The sequence below is a fragment of the Amphiura filiformis genome, chromosome 13 (assembly GCF_039555335.1).
Source record: "Amphiura filiformis chromosome 13, Afil_fr2py, whole genome shotgun sequence".
Taxonomy (NCBI): Eukaryota; Metazoa; Echinodermata; class Ophiuroidea; order Amphilepidida; family Amphiuridae; genus Amphiura; species Amphiura filiformis.
Window position 1 is genome coordinate 15667051 of NC_092640.1, and position 23708 is coordinate 15690758.

General features: G+C 36.9%; 2 protein-coding genes across 4 annotated transcripts in view; one reads left to right on the forward strand and one right to left on the reverse strand.

Annotated features, from left to right (window-relative positions):
- Nucleotides 1–23708, forward strand: part of LOC140168043 (dnaJ homolog subfamily C member 13-like) — an 84746-nt gene that overhangs the window by 54537 nt on the left and 6501 nt on the right. For 2 of the 3 annotated variants that reach the window (XM_072191347.1, XM_072191348.1), the window contains 12 exons: nucleotides 4321–4434; nucleotides 4881–5051; nucleotides 7651–7783; nucleotides 9054–9145; nucleotides 10082–10181; nucleotides 17871–17945; nucleotides 18361–18561; nucleotides 19010–19091; nucleotides 20445–20487; nucleotides 20968–21141; nucleotides 21783–21962; nucleotides 23394–23534. In XM_072191347.1, the coding sequence (XP_072047448.1) occupies nucleotides 4321–4434; nucleotides 4881–5051; nucleotides 7651–7783; nucleotides 9054–9145; nucleotides 10082–10181; nucleotides 17871–17945; nucleotides 18361–18561; nucleotides 19010–19091; nucleotides 20445–20487; nucleotides 20968–21141; nucleotides 21783–21962; nucleotides 23394–23534 (1506 nt within the window). Of the gene's footprint in view, nucleotides 1–1076; nucleotides 1095–4320; nucleotides 4435–4880; nucleotides 5052–7650; nucleotides 7784–9053; nucleotides 9146–10081; nucleotides 10182–17870; nucleotides 17946–18360; nucleotides 18562–19009; nucleotides 19092–20444; nucleotides 20488–20967; nucleotides 21142–21782; nucleotides 21963–23393; nucleotides 23535–23708 lie in introns of all 3 variants that reach the window. The other variant, XM_072191346.1, reaches the window with a different exon arrangement.
- Nucleotides 13061–15480, reverse strand: LOC140168685 (uncharacterized). Its single transcript, XM_072192096.1, has 2 exons — nucleotides 15235–15480; nucleotides 13061–14638 (listed from the first exon to the last, which is right to left on the reverse strand). The coding sequence occupies exons 1-2, from the start codon at nucleotides 15478–15480 to the stop codon at nucleotides 13061–13063; spliced, it is 1824 nt and encodes a 607-aa protein (XP_072048197.1).

Below are 23708 nucleotides of genomic sequence, written 5' to 3' on the forward strand. Positions count from 1 at the left end.
AAACAATAGAAATCAAAAGAATTCCCCATTCTTCATTGAAATATTGATTTTTGAAGACCTAAAAGTGAGGGAGAAACCCTAACAAGTTTTAAATATCATTTTAAAGCTGATCCAGAGATTATGAATCTGGACATAACTTAAAAATAAAAATGTGCAACTTTCCTTCCATTTTGTGGGAACAGGTCTCATATTTGAAATTTCACTTTGATGCTTCAAAAAGGATGTGACCACCATATTGAAGTGTCCAGCCCAAACACAGAGGGCAGTAATACAATTTCAGCCCTTAATCTGGGTTGCTACAAGGTGTGCCTTATCCACACAATTTGGATATTTTCAAATGGGTTTAATTGCCATGCCTCAGGAAAAGTCTTTGCATTTTGTTAAAAATTAGGCTACAGTCAGTCTACTCTGTAAGTACAAAGCACCGACGTGCACATACCGACTTTGAAGGCACGCATACCTGCAGCAGAGACGCAGCACTGTGCACTGTTTACGCGTTGTATACGCGTGCGTTGTCACTTTGTACTTCAGAGTGGGCAAACTGTACTTTAACCCTCTCCATGTGAGTGTCGACTGCAGACGACAAGTTCAAATTTTCATTAAAATTTCAAAAATTTCAGAATTGTGCATTTTCATGAACATATTTGGTATTAGCATGAAAAATGCATTAGAATGAGTACAAACAAGCCCAGTATTGGTTCAGTGGTTCTTGTGATAAATCTTGATATTTTGAGCAAATATCTCGGAACTTGGAACTTTCTATATTCATAATGTTGAAGCCTATTGCCAGCACATGGATCATTAACCAGTTTCAAGGCATGGCAGCTGTTTTTGATGGAAATTTCCCCCTTCTTTTGCGGATTTTCACATGGTTTCAAATCACCAAAATGCTGAATTGGATGATTTCTTTTCTTATAGTTATAGGAGAGTCAATCATTACATGTTGCTTGGGTTAGAGTAGTGCAGCAAAACTTGAGTAGAATATAGCATCCTCACTGTTGAGTTACATTTGTTGTATCATATATACATTAATTTGTAGAACATTTTATTTCCCCATTTACACACTTTGGCTACAGATATCACTCCCAGATGTGGTAATTTTCTTTTTTATTCACCCCTCCCATGTTGAAAATGTTAGATTGGAGATAGATTTGTAAAATGTTGTGTATATGTTTATCCTTTACATATCTGTAGCGCAAAAAAATATGTCACCTTCCTCATGTTAAGCCATATTGTACAATAAGCACAGATTACAAAATATAAAGACTAACCACCAACAGGTAAAGTCGCAGCATCACCCATTAATGAGGGCCAATCATTCCATGAAGTGAGAGAAATGAAATTGCTACATACATACCACATAAACAAGAAGGCACGCAACGCTCTATCGAATAATGAAAAGGCACGCAACGCTGGCGTGATTTGTTAGACAAGCACGATCGAATGATTGGCCTTCATGAATATGCGAGAATTTACAGCATGTTGGAGGAGGGTCTGTATATTTTCCACAGAATTAGAAAAGGAGAACCGGGACTCCCTATACCGCCATGTACAGTCACACCGTCAGCTATGGGGAGAAAATTGGGGGGTAGTCGTTTTTTGGCGACGGTACACAGAGACAAATGAAATCAATTTTGCATCTCATCTGAAGCGTCTTGGTGCCATCATCCATGGCACTCTTGCATGACAACTAATGCCTCAAGCGCATTGCGAGGGAAACCGAATAACCCCAATTTGTGCTCCATACCTGTTTCAATATGGCAGTCGAGTCCTGGTTCTCCTCCTCTAATTCTTTGATATTTTCTCATCTGTGACAATAAGGTACTCCACACTCACCATTCGATACTGCAACCAACAAAAAACACACCAATGTATATTGTTTTTGTATGTGGTACCCATACTTTAATATCCAAGTACAAAAGTTTTTATGGGAGCAACTGCAATGATTTATGATTTCCATAAATAAAACTAGTCTTATTAGGAGGGAGTGAATTAAATATTTCAATTATGTTTCTCCAATGCCCTTTAAAAACATCAATATTATTTTGATCCACTTCAGGGGTCAGCCATAAAATTGAATTAGTTATTTTTATAGGATGACATCAATCTTATGAGTTATTACATGATTACCATGTATCTGTCTTGCAGTAGCTTCTGTGTTTGTTACCCTGTGTTTGCTTTGTAGAATGTGGCTTAATAAGCTGATCTCCATATTAGCCCTGTGCATTGCTGTGGGAGAAATACCGTAGAAGGTTGCCATACATATCCCTTATGGCCATGCCCATCTTTGATATTCCTCATTTTCAAAGGCAAACTGGTTGGATTTTTCACAAAACCCTCCAACCAACTGATGCACATAACCTCTAATTATTGGCATGGTAATACATTGCATGCAGGTTGAAAAGCAAGTATGCACCTAATTTTAAGCAGGCTGTCAAGGTGCATGGCACAACAATATGTGACATGATCAAGAAGAATGAGTCAGGATGTGGCTAATATCGTTTTTGAGATGTTGGCAAAAACAATTTATGTTCAAATTCTTTTCTTTTGTTTTATATTGTTTTTAGCGATTGATAAATTGCTCATAACTCGTTAACCATGCTGTCCAATTTTGATGGGATTTGCATCAAAATGTAGTATTCGTAAACTGCAAGAAAATGATGTAAAGACTGATAATTGAAAATTGCCGACATGTGACTCATTCCTCCTTGACATGACAGACCATGTCACATATGGAGGTATTAGGTCTACGATTTTCATCTCCATGAGTGATGTGCAAACATTGTTGAGTTCAGCTTTTCATGGTGTATAATGGCTTTCTATTTTGTATGTGTGCAGTGTTCTTTCCCAGTAAGATCTGTTAGTGTTAGTTCCTACCCGCAAAGTTCTGTGTGTAGAAACCGGCAAGGTATAATGTGATGAAGCAAAGCTGTAGTATTTTTACTCACCGCGAGTCAGTGACATCCTAATTGAGGCAGTTGTTGCACACACACATCTATGCTGTGTCTTTAAATATGTACATGTGTATGCCTCCTTTTGAGATAATGCTGTGATTGTGCCCAATGAAATCCATACACCCCCTGTGTAAGTCACAAACTTAATCTTCCACACAGGGAGTGTGCATTTCAAATGGTGTTACCCGAATGGGTGACTCCATTTGAAATTCACACTGTGTGGGAAATTAAGGTCATGTCTTCCATAGGACATGTACGGAATTCAACTGGAATAGCACAATGCTATAGTCACTTCTTGTGGCCACTATAGATGTGAGAATTTTAGAGCACACTTTGTTACTGTTAATCTTGATGATATTTCAAAACTGCGTCAGTTTGCATTGGCCTGGTTTTATGAGATCATGTTGTGTTTGATTGGATTATTGCTACAAATCCACAGCATATTTCCAGATATATAACCAATAATAGGGTTGTGACCCTCACATTATACTCCCTTGTCAAGTCACTTCGATGGTAACTGAAGAGATTTTTAGCGTAAAATGTTTGTACTGTAAAGATTCGCCTAATGGTGCACTTGGGCTCCTTTGCCTTGTGGTAAATGTCAAGTGCAAATAGAGAGCTCCCTCCTGAAATCCCAACAAGAATTAAGGTTCTGTGCCCTTATTTGCTCGTGGGAATTTACGGAAGGGCACTTTCAGGTTGTGCCTAAAATTCCACAAATGTCAAGGGAGCCCATCGCGCCATTGGGCAACCTTTTCAGTATGTGTGTGCTGATGACAAGCTTACATATTGCTTCAATAGCTGGATTGAAGCAATCCAGGCAACATTGTGCCTAATGTCAATATGTTAATGTGAAAAATATGAGCTTTCATCTGATACCAAAATCTGCATTTTGAGGAGGTAAAGTGGTGGAAGCTGTCATTCAGGTTACCCACCTTTAAAGAATTGATTTACTCCCATAATTTATGAATGACAGATGCTAGGCAATACTTCATGAAAGTGGACCAGAATATTTTTATGTAGTGATGTGGATGTGTTCTTTTTGGCTTTTTTAATTTTTTATTAAAACCTCTGATATTGTAGTGAAGATACATGGGAATCATTTTACCAGGCATCTTCAGCATTACAGGTGAATGGAATTCAACCCAATTGGGCTATTTCAGTTGAAATCCATATATCACCTATGGATGACATGACCTTACTCTTCCACACAGGAGGTAAGGATTTCAAATGCATCATCCCTTCAGGTAACTCCATTTGAAATTCACACTCCCTGTGTGGAAGATTAAGGTAATGTTGTCCATAGGGGGTATGGATTTTAACAGGAATAGCCCACTCATTATTTGCCTCATATTGTTTGTTTCAGGTACTGAAGATCCTAAACAGCAATACAGAAAACCCATACTTAATATGGGACAACTCAACAAGGGCAGAGGTCACAGAATATGTAGGCAGTCAACAAACGGAGAAGGTTCGCACGGTAAGTGAATTGAGGCCTACAACTTGTTTATGCTATTGAAAACCATAATTGTTTGGTTAGTCAGAATAATATCAGAATACTGTCTGCATGCGAATAAAAATTGGGATAGATTTCAATTATGGTATGAAGTGACTTTTATGCCAAGGTTGATAATTTAGATTAAAACAACCAGTGAATGGGATGAGCGCAAGTTAAATTATTGTGCAACATAATCCCTCGCTATGTCAGTTGGTACGCACAAACAATATTGCAGATGATTTGAATTGTGTCTATTGGAACAAAGTACAAAATGTGAAGGGAGTTCCAAAGTAATGCCAAATAATCAGGTGAACAGTTTTGAAATAGTCTGCCAGAATGATAGTGAGCCAGTTATTGTCTGCTTATGCTGGTGGATTTACAAGAAGGAAATAAATTAAAAATAATAGTTATTTCATGCTTTTTTCCAGGGAGAATGTGATCCAACCTTTGGAGCTGATTTTGTGTTCTCTGCTCACGAGAAAGAACTCATCATCGGCGAGGTGTTTGTGAGAGTGTACAATGAGCAGCCAACATTCCCTCTAGAAGAGCCAAAGGCTTTCACCAATTGCTTACTGGATTTCTTAGGATCTCAAGCACAGGTGAGTATTACTTTGATGCGGTATTTTTGCGGGTGTTCAATGTACCGCCACCAATCCCCCTACAAGACCTAAAGGCTGCCACCATGTGGTTTACCTGATTGCAGGCATGATAATTTTCAGTTTTACTCTGGATTCAGTCAAAATTTCTGCATCTTTATTTAATTTCAGCCTGTTTTTGGTACTTTTTGCTCAATTTCAGGGGTTTTTTTTCAGTTCTATTTAGGAAAGTACAGACTCAGGCCTGTGATTGACAGTCTTATTCCCTCACTTTACCCCATCAGAAAATTGTTGATGTCTGAAGAATCTCATATTTTTCTCATAGCCCCAGTCAAATTTTAGTCCCAAGATATGTTGCTTCTTTATGGTATGAACAGAACAGTGGTAGCCACATCCCCATGGTGGTATACTGTCCATACTGTTATTTATAGACCATTGTGATAAACAATTTTTGCTTGTATATCCATATAGACCTTTTTCTCAGACATCACCAATCAATCGATATTGGGGTCCAGCATTCGAGTCATCAGTACCCAAACGCAAATACCGCACTGCCGTGCGCGATCAACTTTGCGCCACGCTAGGCGTCCTGCGGGGAATTGCCAGCTCGCAGTACATGTTTCATTCGTCACAGTGTAAAAGTAAACAAAAATGGGAAACAAAACAAAGATTAATTTTCAAATAGCATGACGGGTTTTCCGTATCTTTTGTATTTTGTGGCATCAAAACAATCTGAAACAAAGGTAACCAGTATACAGTTCCCTTTAAAAAAATATTTTATGGAAGCTAAAGTGAAAGATGACAGAACAGAGGAGAAAATACGCAGTATTTGGTGTTTTCACACTGTGGGCATGTGCGAAACGCATGTGTTGTTTGTTTACATCTGAGACCCCAATATCGATTAGGTGACGTCATCAGAAAAAGGTCTATACTAGTTTGGAGCACTTTGTAATGTGTAAGTATGTCTGTCCAATGAGGTCATCACTCAGAATAGAGAAAGACAAAATGATTGCATTGAGCCAAGAAAATATTCATGTTTGGACTTGTTAAGTTACTGCATAGGCAGTTCTATTTCCCATATTGCACAACATGTTGAAACAATATACAAATAGCTAATTCATATAAAGTTTGCATGGTTGAATGAATTGGTGCATCATGGTATAATATTAGGCCTGCATGCCGATGCAGAGCAAGTTTGCATTTTCTTAGGTCATCCAAGGTTAAAGGTCATGTCAAATTTAAAGATGATCCGATTGGGCTGTAACTTGGGGAAAACAATCCCCGGCACTTGGGGAGTATGAAACCGCAAAGGTCATCTGGGGTCAAAGGTCAGGTCAAATTCAAAGTTGCTCCGATTGGGCTGTAACTCAGGAAAAATGGTCCCTGACACTTGGGGAGTATGAAACCGCAAAGTCAATTGAGGTCAAAGGTCAGATCAAATTTAAAGTTGCTCCGTCCGGGCTGTAACTCAGGGGGGGGAATGATCCCTGACACTTTGGGAGTATGAAACTGCAAAGGTCATCCAAGGTCAAAGGTCAGGTCAAATGTAAAGTTGCTCCAATTGAGCTGTAACTCGGGAAAAATGATTCATAACACTTGGGGAGTATGAAACCACAAAGGTCATCTGAGGTCAAACGTCGGGTCAAATTTAAAGTTGTTCAAATCAAATCAAATCAAATTTATTTATTTCCATATACTTATAAAAAATTGTACATCAAAACAAAACAGCAACCAAAAAAGACAATATGGAGGAGTTGACCGGAAGGCCAATGGGGCCTGAATAAGCCAACCCCTAAACAAAATTCGTTGCAAAAATAACAAGAACAAAAACACATGAGACCTGACATGCAAGGCCAATAAGACAAGACGGACAGTGCCCAGAAAAAAATAAAAGAAAAAAAGTTATTCGTACACTGAAATCATATTTCGTTTAAGCTGATTACGAAAAAGTTTAACAGATTTGCAAGTCTTTGCTTTTTTATTTATACTGTTCCAAAAAGTGGGTCCAGTAGCTCGGATGGAATGATCAGAGAATGCTTTTTTATTATTTGCCAAGTTGAGATCATTTACATGTCTTGTCTGGTAGCCGTGTATGTCAGAGCGCTTTGTAAAATAACCATTAAATAAATCAGGCAAATCATTCATAGAATATCTATACATAAATACGCCCAGTTCGAGTGAGTACATATCTTTTACAGATCGATCGGGCTGTAACTAGGGGAAATGTATAATAATCAGACAGACTTTCTCAGTCTAACTGACTCTTATTGCCCCCTATACTCATTAAATGCGCCGAGTGCCAACTGCATTGAAGATGAAGCTGTTATAAATAGCTCTTACTTGTCAACTTCAAGTTGCAGCAGCAACAACAAATGCTGTCATTCTCTAGTATATTATAATATTCAAATTGCTGGAGTTATTATTTCACTCAAAACTTAGAATCAGATTGTGTTGGTGATAAGTGTCCATGTAAGTTATAAACACTATGTGAAAATCAGACATTCCCCCCTTATATAGTTCAAGGTTAGAGGTGACATCTGTTGCTCCGTTATTTGATATTTTATATGTATCAGTTCTATGTTTTCTTTCTTTTTTCTTTTAGTACTTGCATTCCCTTACACAACTGACCTCACAAAATATGGATACCAAAAATCAGTCAACTCAACAAGCACAGAGATTGAAACACGCTGAGATGGCACTGGATGCTTTAGCTAATGTCATCAAGAATAATCCAGGTAGGCCTATACTTATGCAAGGATGTCACTACGCTGGTCAGCACTGGTCAGCTTCAACCAGCATTAAGTGCTGACAATTGACACTTTCAAGCCTTCCTGACCAGAATTTTACAGTCATGTTAAATTATATAATTAACGAGGGGGTATCAACAAGTTTTTGAAATCACTTTTTTTACAGGTGGTGCTAGATGCCAATAACCTGCTGCCCCAGTTACTGCGCATAAACTGCAAGATTGAGAAAATTGAGGCAAGCAGCATTATTAAGATCCTGCTTTTGGTTGCAGTGCCTAGAAAATCGATGATGAAATGAAAGTTATCGTCGGTGGTGATTGTGATATGTCACTGTTGCTTTTTGGAAAAGGAATTTTTATTTCATCACATATTTTCTGGGCACTGTAACCCTTAAAATGGAACTTAATCATGCTACATGCCTCAATTTTCTCCATTTTGCTGGTTATGCGGTTACATAGGCATGTACTGACATCTAGCGCCACCTATAAAAAAAGTAAACATACTTATGAGACCATTTTTGCACCATAGTGTACATAGGACCAGTGATTGCACTGACAAAATTTCATTGATATAGCTCTTTCACTTCTGGGCGATTTCAAAAACTTTTTGATACCCCCTCGTATATATCACTAAATACCCATTTTCAATGGTCTAAAAATTATTAAAAAATAGTTTTTTGTAAAAAAAATTGGGCCCTTTAAACCCCTGATGGAGGCTGCACCCGCTGGACCTATGCTGAATGCCTCCTGCATGCTCTCTGCACCTTGTTTAGCTTAGCCCCCCAAAAAAGAAAGTTTTAAAGTAACAACCCCTTTGCATATAATTTGGTTCACCTTAAGTTTGGTAGTGACGTATGTGCGTATTTTGTTGGCCTAAGCAGTGAATCGCGCGCATCAGGTTAATCACGCAAAGTGTACACTCACTCACACAAGAGCGATTTATCGGCACGCGGCGCAATCGCGAAAAAGCATTGACATCACTACCGAACTTGAAGTGAACCAAATTATAGTCGTAAACAGCATCCCCGTTCAGAGGCAATTGTAAGCAAAAGTGTGAGTGTTTAGCTTTGCATGTGGTTAAAATATGCCTATGAAAATTGCACCGGAATGAAATATCTTTCATGAATATAATGAAGATAAGTCTTAAATGTGGTCAACATCCTCTATTCAAAAAGTGCTATTGTGCAAACCCCAGTGTGCAACCATGTTGTTATGGATTCATATATGACAAAATTTGGTATTTGCTTTTAACTTTGCAGGTACTGAAGTACAATGCAATGGACATTACAAACTGCTCTTTTCATTACTTAGCTTCAGTGGAGCTACAGAACTGCAGATGTTATCATTAGAGGTAAGAGGGAGTTTTCTAAACATTCATATGAGTGCTATGTAAGTTTATTTCAATGAGGTGAAATATGAGAGTTCATATTTTACTAAATGAAAATATTTGTCCACTGTTTTGTGGGCATGGTTGGCTCAGTGGGTCGGTTTCAGGCTCGCAATCAGAGGATTGTGAGTTTGAGCCCTGGCAGTGCCATTTTGTTGTGCAAAAACCGTACCTGCTTCGTCTCCACCCAGGGGTGAAATGGGCGGCTGTTATGAATATTGTCCACAGCACAGCCAAACGGTATGCCCACCCAGGGGTGAAATGGGCGGCTGTTATGAATATTGTCCACAGCACAGCCAAACGGTATGAGCATGCATTGGGCATTGTATGGCAGCTGACATATTGTAACAGTAGCAGAATAAATGTAAAGCGCTTTGATAGATGTGAAAGGTGTTGTGTAAACGCCAACATACCGCAAACGTTCGCCTAATGGCGCACCTGGGCTCCTTTGCATTGGGGGTAAATTTCATGTACAAATAGAGAGCTCCTTCCTCTAAAAATCCCAACAAGAATTAAGGGTATGTGTCCTTAATTGCTGGTGGGACTTTTATGGTAGGGCACTTTTAGTTTGTGTCTAAAATTCCAGTTATGTCAAGGGAGCCCATAGCGCCATTAGGCGAACATTTACGGTAGATTATTTGGGAAATCTCTTGTATTTTGCCAGGAAATGGTAAACTTGATTTTGTCTGTTGCACAAATTAACAGCATTATTGTGTATGCTTACATCCCTCTATGGTATATTTGGCCCTCAAGATTCTAAAGTCTTGCCAAAGATTGGACCACTTCATTAATTTACAGGACTATTTCTGAACACTGGACTTCGGTGAGAAAGTATCACACAACAAAGTTTGAATTTACATAGGTTAATGGGCAAAATTTTGTTTTGTGTTCAAATTTCAGGTGATCAAGAGTGTGACAACTAATCACGACTGTGTCAATAATATAGCAGACTCTAGTGTACTACCGTACTTGCTGCTGACATTGCATTCACTGCCAACAGGTAAGCATCTATATACCAAGGGTTATATATGAATTCTCTGCCCCCATTCATGAACCTGATATCCCGCACAGACACTAAACTGAGAAAAATCAATTTGAAGTTTTTACTCAGTGCATGACTCTGTGAGAAAAATAATACTGCCTTCTTTAGATAAAAAAGTTTGGTTATTTAGGCTGTTGGTTTTTTTTAGCTAAGATAGATATAGTGTTACTTTACACGTCCATGAATATAACTCAAAAATTGTGAAATTGTGGGATATCTGGCCAGCTTCAAAAAGCTTTTAAAAACCCATCTTTTTCAAATTTGATCCATTTCTTGTCATTGCTATTTCTTTCTTTGTTTTCTCTTATTGTAATGCGCCTAGAGCTAAAATTGTATAGGCGCAATATAAATCGATGTATGTATATCAGGTTCATGCTTGGGGCCACAGAATTACATGGGATGAATGTGGATATCACATGGTAGGCACATGGGGATCACTGTGGGGCGCTGTGTCAATTGGTATATTCCAGATACCTCAAGATTTGATGCAGCAAAAATTCTCTTTGATGAAATTTTAGAGATGAATATATTATTTCAAGATACAACATGAACGCACAACCTTGGTTAATTATTGTGAATTACACTAACCAATCAAGAGTGAGTTGGCATGGTTGGATTCACTTCCGGGTTACCCAGCTGTGTTCATTCAAGTGAAATTTCTACTATAGTAAAAAATGAAAATGAAGCCTATCTGGCATGTGTTTACAAAACAGCACATCACTTATCACATGTATATACTGACTGATAACATGGTTCTTTCAGGATTTTTTTATATTCCCATCTAAATTGCACAGACACTATATTTATGAGAGGCATACGCATTTTGTTATGTATAGAGTGAATTCAATTGTCTATGTTGCAAGTTCAATTTATCACATCATAAAGGAAATTATGAATAATCATGCTGACATAAATCATTTGAGTTCTATTGACATGTTCAGTCGATTCAAGAACTTAAGCAAATAATGACATTGGCGCTGGACAATTATATTGATGATACAAAGTTTTATTTACCAAAGATTACGAGTACAAAGTAGAAATGTTAGGTTAAGTGAACAAAAGATGGTGAACATTTGACATTTGCTCTTACTGGTATCATGTACAAGCTTGATTATTTGAGACTTAGTCAACAAACAGCAATCCTGGAACACAACTAGTTTCCTTACCTCATGGCAGCACACTTTATGTTCTTGATTCCCTTTAAGGTGGTACTACACCCCTTGATAAATAAATTTGTGACTCTTTTTGCATTTTCTTTAAAAACAATAACACACTGGTAACAAAAGCTAGAATGTACCTCATTTTGTAACATATATAATGAACCACTTGTCTTGAATCACTGAAATTTCAGTGAAGTAATTAGATTCCTTGCCCCTATAATATACATAACTTTTGTACCAGTGTGTAGTTATTTTTTGAGAAAAATGCAAAATTAGTCACAAAATTTATCAGGAGGTGTAGTACCACCTTAATTATGAATTAGCCATTTCCATTTTTGTGGCCACTAATTAAAAATGACCAACTGACCATCTGACAGATTGCATCACATGGTCTAGGAAATTTCCTTATCAAATCACATTTTCTTTTACTTCATTTATTAGATAGATTAGGCGGTTACCCATATTTTGCGGTTCTCGGCTGCGGTATAGAGTGAGAAGCATTAATTAATAGTGGAATGAAATCTCACTTATAATAATGAACAGCTGCCCCATGTAGTTAGTAAATTAGTCATGCTCCAAGAGCATTATTGGATAACAACATCTCAAATATGCTCGCAAGTTCAATAAATTAGACCTGATACTTTAAATTTAGCTATAATATAAATATAAGTTTAAACTGTTCAAATCACATTTAAATTTACACTATTTAAATTGAACAAAATTAAACCATTCATTAGAAGTTACCTATAATACATAATGCCATGACCAGGACAAAACAGGAAAATGAAAAAGTAAATAAACACGACAAAGCAAAAATTGTACAGAATATTACATTAGCATGTCTTTTCTGAACCAATTTTCTTAACAAGCCCATTTTCATATTTTGAGAGGTATGCAATATTTTATACTGGATTTATATTATATTTTTAATCTGGATTTCAAAATAGGGCAAAAAATATTTAAATCATACAATTATAATGTTTTGTACAATGGCTTTTCATAAAACTCTCCCTATGTGCAGAGAAACATTTTACATCCAGAAATTTCAGAAGACAAGTACTTAAATCGGATCCCAAATGAAACCATCTACAGTCTGACCAACACCACTCCACTGGTTGCCAGAGTCAAGATTCATCAACTCAAATTTCTCGGACATAAGAAGTCTTGAAGATGACGAGCCTGTGAAAGAATATGCCCTTTGTGTTCCACCACGTGGGGGGCGGGGGCGGCCGCGGGCGCTGTGCTTGCAGTGTGTACGGCACCTCCTGGGGGGTGCTGCGGCCGGGCAGGGTTGTTTCGCTTGCCCGGGATCGCAACAGTTGGAGAGGGCTTGTAGTCGCCTGATGATAAGTACTTAAATATATAATACAATCTTTGTTTTTGAGTGGAAATTACAAATCACATTGACTACAAAAGTTGACTAGTTTGTTACTTAGTAGGAATAATAATTTGGTTTTTGATATGGGAAGAAACATTTCCCTAAATTAATACAATAGTAAAACATGTACCTCTAGAAACAAGGCTATTGCTCGGAGTAAAATATCTTAACAACAACATTTTATTTTTACCTACTCACATTGTATTTAGGCAAGTCATCAACATGCCACTGATGATTCACATGATAGTAATTTTTATGCTACAAATAGTTTTTTCTGAAAAGTCATCAAAGAACCCGATCTAAGGTCTTTTAAAATTTTTCACAACTTTACTTCCATACTCTACTACATAAAGCTCCTGGTCATCATGTGAGAGTGCAATGCCCCATGGGTAACTGACATCTGTAGTAACACATCCCATGTACACACCACTAGCTGCATATCTATAGATAGCTTTGGGTTCACTCCAATTTGAAACAAACACCTCATCTCTCTTACTACAACACACATACCTTGGATTCCAGGTGTTAACCTTAGGAGGAGGGTAAAAGGTTAGGAGACATTTGCCTAAATAGTTGAATAACTGCAGGGTGTGATTGTCATAACTTGCTACTACAATCTCTTCATGGGATGTGACAGCAACACTCCATGGCATAGAGGGTATAGCAAAACTAGATTTGAATGACCCATCAGCATTGTGTATTGATATTGCCTTACCTTCCATACCTAGTATTATACACCCATTCTTGTCTACAGTTACTGCTCTAGCAATGGATGGGATATTGTTTGCATTATATGTTTTGAATTCAGAAAGTAATTTGTAGTTGCTGTCATACAACTTACAGGATTTGGTCTCTTTAGGTATAACAAAGCCATTAGTGGATGTGATACTGACATCACCAGCTCCACCCAACCAATTACCATCATCAATAGTATGCGTGAGATCACCAGACTTTGACAGCACTAGGATTCTATAGTAATTATCACACATAGCTATCTTTCCATCTGATGCTACAGCAATTCCTGTAGGTCCATACCCACCTTTACAAGGTACTTTGAATTGACCTGCTTGTCTCCATTTATGACCTAATATCCAAGTTGACTCAGGGATTTGTACCTTTGCCATTGCTTCATCTACCTTATCTAACTCCACTTTACTTGCCTCTTGTATGGAACTTAACACTGATTTACACTGACTCATTATCTCATATGGGGAACCTGATTTGGATAACCGTTCACCTAGTACCTGTGCCCTTTCTAACTTTGTCAATTTTTTTGACAGGCTTTCTTTCACATTGCAAAGTCTCTCATTTGTTTCTATTCCCACTTTCTTAACCTCACCCTTATAATTACTGTAAATGGTTTCTATAATACCCACGTAGTCCATTTTTTCCCTTTCAAGTTCATCTTCAACCTTTTTAACAGAACTTGCAAGATCCTTTACAATAGTTTGAGTTTTGTTGATGGCTTTCTGGCATTCTTGCTTCTTCTTACTGCACTTAATCATTGCTTCATTGAGGTGAATAAGATGCTTATCAGCAGCTTGTTTTATAGGTACTGTATCATGATCACGACAGCATTGTTTCAATACAATACAGTCTCTGCATACAGGTTTTTTACAAGTCTCACAGTAGAACTTCTTGTCCTCACCTTCATGTTCAGTGCAGTATTGGTTGTTGATATCAGAGAGAGTGGCCTTACCGGATATCAGATCTTCAATGGTAGATATCCTATGGCGTTTTAGACCTCCCCACCATGCCTCATGCACATCATGACAGGATTGACACAAGTAGTGTTTGCAGTCTTTACAGTAGACTATGGCTTGGTTGTCTGGTTTCTGACACTTACTGCACAGCTTTTTGGAGTAGTCTTCTTTTGCCTACAAATCAAACAGTACAGAATATTCCTGTCCAGTTAGCTATTGGATATTAATATCGCAGTTACTGTATTAAAATATAGGCCACAGTTGAACCCTGGAGTTGAACTCCATACAACCACAAAATATTGCTAAACTTCTGTAAACTTTAATAATTTGAAATGCTAATTGTCACCAAAGATATTAGACCCAAAGAGTACCTACTCCAAATTGCCATGTGTTATGTTACTCATGGAGAGCAAAAACGGCTAAAAAGCCCAAAATAAAATATTACTTGGCATCTTTGAGCATGACCATGCAAGCAGTGCCTAACATGCATTGGCACAACATGTTACATACAGAACGCAAACAACCACCCACTTCCAATCAAAGTTTTCGGCATATCGAAATAATCAAGAGGTACGCTATTTTTTTCTCCATGAGCGACACACAAACATGGCAGTTTTGATCCTGAAAATTTACAACATCATTTTGATTTACGGAAATCTTTGTACAAAGAATCTTAATGAGAATTGATTTGAAGATTTCCGCCAAATTTGTAATTCTAGGGTAAACTAAGTTTTGCGTCATATATCTTCTATGGGCTACACTTCACCTACCTCTGCCATTCCTGTAGCTACTGGAATTCCTTTGACACCCTCCAGAGGAATTGGTGTTGGTTTCTTACAGTATGGACAGGTAATACCTGCTTTATTTCCCTGGTTGTGTTCTATCCAGTCACCTAAACAGTCCTCGCAGAAACAATGTTGACAAAGTAATCTGCGAGGGTTTCGGAGAGATCCGAGACAAATACCACATTTATTCAAGTTCTTGTCTACTTTAGTGGCTTCTGGTGCATGTGCCATATCTGAATCGTACTCAGTTAAAAGGGCGTGAACAGTAGTAGTTCAAGCGCATTGATACATTTTATTTGGCTTGTCATGTATCCTAATTTGGTTGTCATGTGTCCTAATTTGGTTATCATACATCTGTGTTTGTTATCATTAATATTTTAAGGTGATTTCTTAATTTTTGTCATTTTTACCAATTTTGCGGTAGCTACTTGAAATGCGAAAAATTAATGGAGTGCGGAAATTTCCACTTTTACAGTAACTGTTTTGTAGAGTGTATGCTTTTTTGGAAACTCAAAATTTTAGTTTCTGCGTTACTTTTCCTAATGCTGGAGTAAATTATTTTATTTAAGATAAATGTGTCAAGTGTACAGTCACCTTAAAACACTTATCTGTAGTATGCACCTGAATTTGAACTAGACTTTGTTTACAAAATGATAATTATCTACATTTGAAAAGTTCAGGCTGCTTTGTGTATTTTTGTGTAATATTGTCATTGCTGCATTGAGATACTTTGTAATTGCAAGTTAGGGTACACTGATTAGTGTGGGTATGGTATTAACTTGTGATCGTCTTTAAAAAAAGAAATTATAAGAAAATACCACAAGGCAGCAGTTAATTGTGTATATCACATGTTGCATCTGAACACTCATTTGTAGAGTGATTAGTAGTTGTTTGTTGCAAAGTAATTTATTCATTTGTAATGGAATGAACTATTGTTTGCCGCAAAGTTTTATTTTGAAATATGACCAAAGAAGTATACATATTCTTTTGTATTTCAATATTTCACCATCTTTAGAATAACCATACATCTGAATTCAGGAGTTTAATTTTGATGGGATTTTTTTACCAAATTTAAGCATATGAATTTGGCAGGTGTTTAACAAACAAACAAAACAAAACAAAAAACAGTAACAACATAATTTTGCTCATGAAGTGTTAAATTTGCTTGATGTCATCAAATTTTACCTAAATTTGAGTAAATTTTATAAAACATATAGACTGATTTCAGAAAGTTTTGTATTGATATGGTATCAGTACTAAATGTTTGCTTTGTCATCCAGTATTTAGTATTTGTGTTATGCAGTACTGTTTTTCTGCATTTTTTGGGGGGGGGGTTCCATTTACAAAATCAAATTCTATTTCTAGTCTGTAGTCATGTTAGCAAATTATTACTTACATTTGAAACAAAACAATACTGACAATCTTGGATCAAAGGTTGTTATTTTAAAAAGCAAACATGTGTAGTTAAACAGACTATGTGAGGCACTTTGGTATACTCTGAATGATGAAAGCAATTATCAGTGATCCCCGGGAAAAGCGGGAAGATATTTGAAATTTGTATGAAAGTGAGTTTGAAGTATATGAAAATGTAATTAAGTATTTTTCATATGAAAATTTGACAAAAAGGGAGAAAATAATGTTCAGTGATTATAAAAATGTGAAGCTCTAATCAATTGTATGTTGCTGTATTGTGTACACACCAACAGAAACCTCCTGCATTGACTAATGTCAACATTATTTTATCCTTTAATATTGCTTGCTTTCATTCATTGACACAAGTATGTACCACACATTTATACATGTAGCATGCAAAAATCAGATGTTTTTAGGATATCAAAAGGAGATATCTTATTTATTTGTGTGTCAATGACCTAGTGAATCTGTCAAACTGGAATTTAACACTGCCTGTGTGGTTTGGGTGGGGACACTTTACACCATAATTATATTTCATTAGCATCTCAATGTTTTAATTTATGGAGTTCAGCATACTCTATTCATATCTGACTTTGTTTCTTACAGGTTTTCATTTTCAAGTCTGTTACTGCTGAATCATTATATTTACTTTGATGACAAAGTTTACAGAATCCTTCATCTTCTTGATCTGCCCATGTTGATAATTATTGATTTGTTTTTTGAATATACAGCCAGCTGGTGGTTGTGCTCGTCTTCCAAAACCAAACTGTCAAGATTCCGTTTATATTATAGTCCTAAATAGTCCCTCATCAAATCTTTTTATAAATTTTCAGGTCATGTGACAGTGCTTGAAATGTTGTATGCCTTGATTTCCAATACCAAACTGTCATGACGTCAGTTGATATAGTCCTTCATCCTCTATTCATAGTTTTTCTATCTTATTTTGATTCTTTTACAGGTCGTGTGACTGTGCTTGAAACGTTGTATGCCTTGTCTTCCAATACCAAACTGTCATGACTCAGTTGATATAGTCCTTCATCCTCTATTCATAGTTTTTCTATCTTTATTTTGATTCTTTTATAGGTCGTGTGACTGTGCTTGAAACATTGTATGCCTTGTCTTCCAATACCAAACTGCCATGACTCAGTTGATATAGTCCTTCATCCTCTATTCATAGTTTTTCTATCTTTATTTTGATTCTTTTATAGGTCGTGTGACTGTGCTTGAAACGTTGTATGCCTTGTCTTCCAATACTAAACTTGTCAAAGAAATAGTAGCCAAAGGTAAGCTGAAATTTATTTTAGATGCTTCTTTTTCAAAGAATTAATAAGTGAAATATTTTGAGCTACATATTTCTTATTCCAAGCTTATTTCTACTCGTGTACCAGTTCAGTCAATTGAAAATCGCTGTTATGAATGGTTTTCAATTGATTAAACTGGTGTATACATAGTAAAAAAGCATAAAGCATGGGTTTCATTTGTGATCTTATAAGTAATTTGTTGGAATCATGAAGATCATATTATAAAAGTCTACACCCAAGCCCAGAATATAAGTGTAATGCTGTAGATGTTATTAGCTGCTGTCATGAAGATTTGTTAAAATACTTTAATTATAATAATGTAAATATACTCTGAAGATTGTTTTACCGATTTCCGATCAAATAAAATGTCTATTCTTACTTTTTATCTGCTTACCAGGTGGGTTGATCTATCTGCTTGATCTTTTCTGCAATTCTCCCAACCCCAATGTGCGTGACAAAACAGCCGAGTTACTGGCCAAGATGCAAACGGACAAACTGATGGGACCACGGATACGCATCCTGCTGTGTAAATTTTTGCCGCCAATCTTCATGGATGCAATGAGAGACAGCCATGAAGCTAGTATACATATGTTTGAAGGTAAGGTACCACCTTGTCACTTAGTTTATTTATTGGTTACATTCATAATAGGCATCTTGCTGTGTAAATGACTGACCTTTATGATGTGGATGCAAAACAAATCTAATCAATTAACAAAACAGAACCAAAACAAATGTTAAAACAAAATGCATGGTAATTACTCAAAAACTTTGGTTTAGGTCTTTGCCCCATCTGGCTCTGTGGAGGTGCTTCCCATGGACGATAGGTCTCCTGCATACCAACTTTATTCCAAGACCTACTGGCATTTCTGTGGATGCAATGCTGTACATGCAGTTATTAAGCAAACATTCTGACCCTTCGGAGATACTGTGACAAATTGGTTTTAATAGTTAGTCTGTTTTATAACTCAAATACTTGATGTGACAATGCAATACCGCAATGCTAATCTAATTAATGCTGTTATCATTTTATTTATCATGTAATGTAGGTGTTCATGAGAACCCTGAGTTGATATGGAATGAAGAAGCAAGAGAGAAAGTGTCAAGAATTGTCAAGCAGATGAAAGATAAGTAAGTATGGGCAAAGGGAAGAGACAGGAGGAGGAAGGAAAAATGTGAAAGGGGCAGATATAAGAGAGAGGGTAGGGAGGGTGAGAGGGAGAAAGACAAAGAGAATGACAAACAGGATAGAGCAAATGAGAGGCAGATAGTTATAATTGAATAAATGAAAGAGGTTAGTAAACACCAAATAAGAGTGAAAACAAGGGGAAATTCAGGGAAGAAAGCATGGGAAGGTTGAGAGAGAAACCAAGATAATTAGAGTGAGACAAAAAGATGATGGAGCAATTGAGAGGAGAGGTATAGAGTTAAAATTTAAGAGATAGAAAGGTGATGAAACAGGCAATATAGAAGAGTGTGAGAATTGGGTGAAGATTAAAAAGTGAAAAAACAAGGAAACAACATGTATAAATGACTAAAAAGTTGTGTAAATACAAGTGAAACATGGTGAAACCAAAATAATGAACTTATATATTCGGGAGAAAAGTTTCAGGCATTGCTTAACTGCACCATAGGTACCTTAAGATGGCTTGGTAGGTTTGGATCAAGTTACAGTCGAGATGTACTATAAACAATTGAATACCTGAGTGGAAGAAGGGCCCAACTCCATCAAATCTGTTTTTGAGATATTAAGAAAAAACTTAATATTTGGAAAAGTTTTATAGACAGAATGTTTTCATCTTCAGGGGACCTTAAATACATGAACATACAGTATTACATACATTCAAAATGATATATGATGTTTCCATGACAACGGCGCCGGTCTTAATACGAGCTGGAGTTGGGCCCTTCTTCCACTAATATACTGCAAGTGCCAGTTCTGTAAAGCATATGTGTTATAAATAGCTACAGAAATTTGGTAATTATCCATTAATTGCACAAGTAGAAGCATGTAATATGTTGGCAAGAAAGTTTATTGCAGTGAAAAGCAGATTTCATGGATGAACAAAATTCCACTTTAACCCAATATCTGTGGAAGAAGGGCCCAACTCCATGGAGTTGGGCCTTTCTTCCATAAAAACCATGATTAAGTGTATGTGGAAGACTATTTAGAGAGTGGATTTTGGCTCATCGTTCTCACACAAGGAAGAACAGCAGGGTCGGATCCAGGAATGTTCAATAGAGGGGGCGCCGACCCACCGCCGCTGCCACAGCGGCTCGGCGCACACGCAAAGTCAGGTGCGCCCCCCTCTAAATCCGCCCCTGAACAGTCTACTGGCAATAAAATGCTGGGTCTACCTCATTTTTGTAAAAAAATTGGAGTTGGGCCCTTCTTCCACTCAGGTATTCAATTTATATTTTGCAATCCAATATATTTGCTGTGTCTGTAACATTTTACTTGTATTTCTTATATTTCCTGTGCAGGCATTATAATGATCAAAAAGAAAACCCTGATGTATCATGGAAGGTAAGTGTGTAGTCTGCAAAAGCCAGCGGCAATTTTAAAAACAAAATTGACAAAGCATGTTGTGGAGCGCTGAAACTAATTTGTCAAATATCATAGACCAAAAGTATTGAATTTTAAAACAAAATTGGCAAATATCATGTTAAAGTTGTGGAATTTAGAAACAAAATTGCCAAAAAAAGATGGCATAGCCAAAAGTCATTAAATTTGTTTATGGTCATGAAAATTTCAGCAATTAATTACAAAAGTCATTGCATTATTTGCAAGATAGAATGTGAGATTCAAATGTTTATAAAAAGGAGTGTAAAAGGGACACAAAAAGGTGGAAAAAGTGGAAAATAAACTTGGGGGTGTTTGGAGGTGGATGGAATACTATACTATGTTTTTGTTCATATTATTCTCATATTTCCAAGTGGAAGAGAATGATTAAAAAATCATACTATACTAATAAGCTTTGAATAATATAATTTGTTTACATTGCAGTTGCCTGAGGACTACAACGTAGTCTATGCCAATGTTGCAGGTGAAGTAGTAATAGGGGGCGTCTTCTTACGACTCTTCATCTCGCAGCCTAGTTGGGTACTACGTAAGCCCCGTGAATTCATGGTGGAGGTATTGGAGAAATACACAGACCTTATATCATCAACATCACCAAATGTAAGTGCTTGTTTAAAACTTACCAGCTTTGTAATTTAAAAAGCCAGATATATACATTTGAAATGTGAAGCGTGATTAGCTGGGTGGCTGAAAGGCCAAAGTGTGAAAGGTCTAAGATGTGAAAAATTGAATGTGTTAAACAAAATCTATAGCAACATGAGATTGAATCCAAAAACCTCAGTTCATTCCTTTTACTGACCTAATTTTAAAAACCAAGGGTGTGAAGTACTGGAGCAAGACAGATTTGAGGGCTGAAAATTGTCAAGACTTTATGACTGTGTAACAAGTATTTTTTATCTTTTATGTTTTTTATCTTTTTGCTAAGTTGGGCACATTTCAATAAGAATATGCAACTGCTATATCTTCCCAGTTTCAATGGGGATATGCACTATATCTGCCATGTTAGTAAGGAGAACCATAAAAGTTATTATAATACATTCCATATTACATTGGAGTGTTGGCAAAAGGTTAAAGAGCATTGGACTTCAACCATTGTCAGAAATAGGTCATGGAATTAAGTATTATTGAATTCTTTATATGCATAGTGTGCAGTCAGTCATAATAATATCTGTGCAAAAATAAAGGTTACTCCACACCAATGTGAATTGTATATAATAATAGTCCCCATCTTCCTGATACAGGGGGATACGCTTGAAACAGTAACATCAGCAGTGGTGGCGCTTTTCAATGCGCAGCCAGCTCTAGCAGAACAAGTACCACAACTAGGCCATCTGCCAACAATCATGAAGAGTATGCGAGCTAAGAATGATGCCATTCCAAGGGCTTCCATTTTGGTAGTCGGTAGTCTTGTACAAAGTGAGGTAAGCAGTGCAGTGATAATATCAAGTAATATTTCACTTTTAATGTCATTTCACTTTATTTAGGTCAAACCAAAGATAAAACACAAAAATATACATAATTATAATTATGATATCATTTCGGGGGCACTCATAATTCACGGACGTCTCTGATATCAAATACTCTTGAAGCTTCATGTCGCATAACAGTATCATATTTCAGAGACGTCTCATAAATCACATACTCCCTAGTTTCAAAATCCAATCGCAAACAATATTACTAATTTTGGTGAACGTGTCAGCACAGTGGGAATAATTTTGTGATTAGGCCTTATCAGGGTTGTAGCTAGCCCAAGTTGAGTGCCTTTTAATTTTACTATCCAATTCATGAATTAGAGCGCAGGCTCTGGTACTCTTCTTGTTTTCTTTACTTCAAATCATTTGATTTTGGCCATTGCAATCTAAGTGTGTTCTGGAACATTTTGTCAGAATTTGCACAGATAGATATAATTTTTGCACAGGTAGATATATGCTAAACAGGAAGGCTTGTTCTAATACACTCAGCTTCGTTCTGATGAGCACCCTACTCTTTTCGAAACTGCATTGAGTGCCCAGCTGTCAACAAAGCTTGACGTATGTGATATCACTGACCCGTCTTTGAAATCAGAGATGTCAGTGAATTACGAGTGCCCCGAACTAATATACAGACACTTATTTCTGGTGTGGTCCGTGCAAGTGCTATAAGCACACTTATTAGTGTAGTCCGTGTAATTTCTATAAATGGGTCCTGGATTAAAATTTTGATGATGATGAAATGGTCCATTGTATGTGATAACTGTGATTTTGATTACATAGAGCTGACATAAAGGATCAGTTTGTGGTGTCCATTATCATTTTTTTTTTTTTTTTTTTTTTTTTTGTTCGGGTTTTTGACAACCCTGGATAACCCAAGAAAGCCTCTATTGAAGCTTATTTCCATTGGGGTCCATTTGAACACCGGGACAGGTTGGGAACAGTCAGGGGTTAACACCCTACTCTTTTCGAAACTGGCTGTGAGATACATGTACAGGTATGGCTCTCTGTACACAGGACCGACGGCTTAACGTCCCCTCCGAAGGATGGAGTACTTTCAGGATTCATTTACCCAATTCTAAATGAACCATGGGGAGAGCGGAAGTCTGAATTTAATCTACAGAAGTTGCCAATTAATTTCAGACTTTTTTTCCAAGTCAATATCCCAACAAATCGCCACCGCCGGGAATCGAACCCGGGACCTCATGCACTAAGGCAAGTACCCTAACCATTGCGCCACGCTCTCCCCTTAAAGCTGTGACCTGGATCAAGTCTAGTTTAGGTAGACTACTATAGCATAATCTTGAGCTATTTGCCGGCTGGACCGGCCAGTATCAACTTTAGGCCAGCAATACTGTAACTAAATTTGTACCATTTTTTCAGGGTTGTATACGTAGCATGGCCAATCTAGAGACAATTGGACCATTAATTGCTGGAATGAAGGCTAGACAAGACATGATAGCAGTAGCATGTGAGACACTTCATAAAATGTTCCAGAAAGATTACCCAGAGCTTGTTGAGCAGGTGAGTGAGTACCCAGACAGCAAAACAAAAAAAGTTTTTAAAATGTTTTATACAGGTTATATTTTGGGTTTTTGGTTTTGGTAAAAACATTTTAATAACATTTAATATCGGGTTATATAAAGGTCATGAAAACGTTTTGAAACGTTTTGTATGAAAACATAACAAAAATACACA

Bases quoted from the DNA above. Each gene is read 5' to 3' on its own strand.
- LOC140168685 (XM_072192096.1), bottom strand. From the start codon at position 15,480: ATGGCACATGCACCAGAAGCCACTAAAGTAGACAAGAACTTGAATAAA. The intron at 14,639-15,234 runs GTAGGTGAAGTG...TTTGATTTGTAG, and splicing joins TAGCTACAGGAATGGCAGAG to GCAAAAGAAGACTACTCCAA.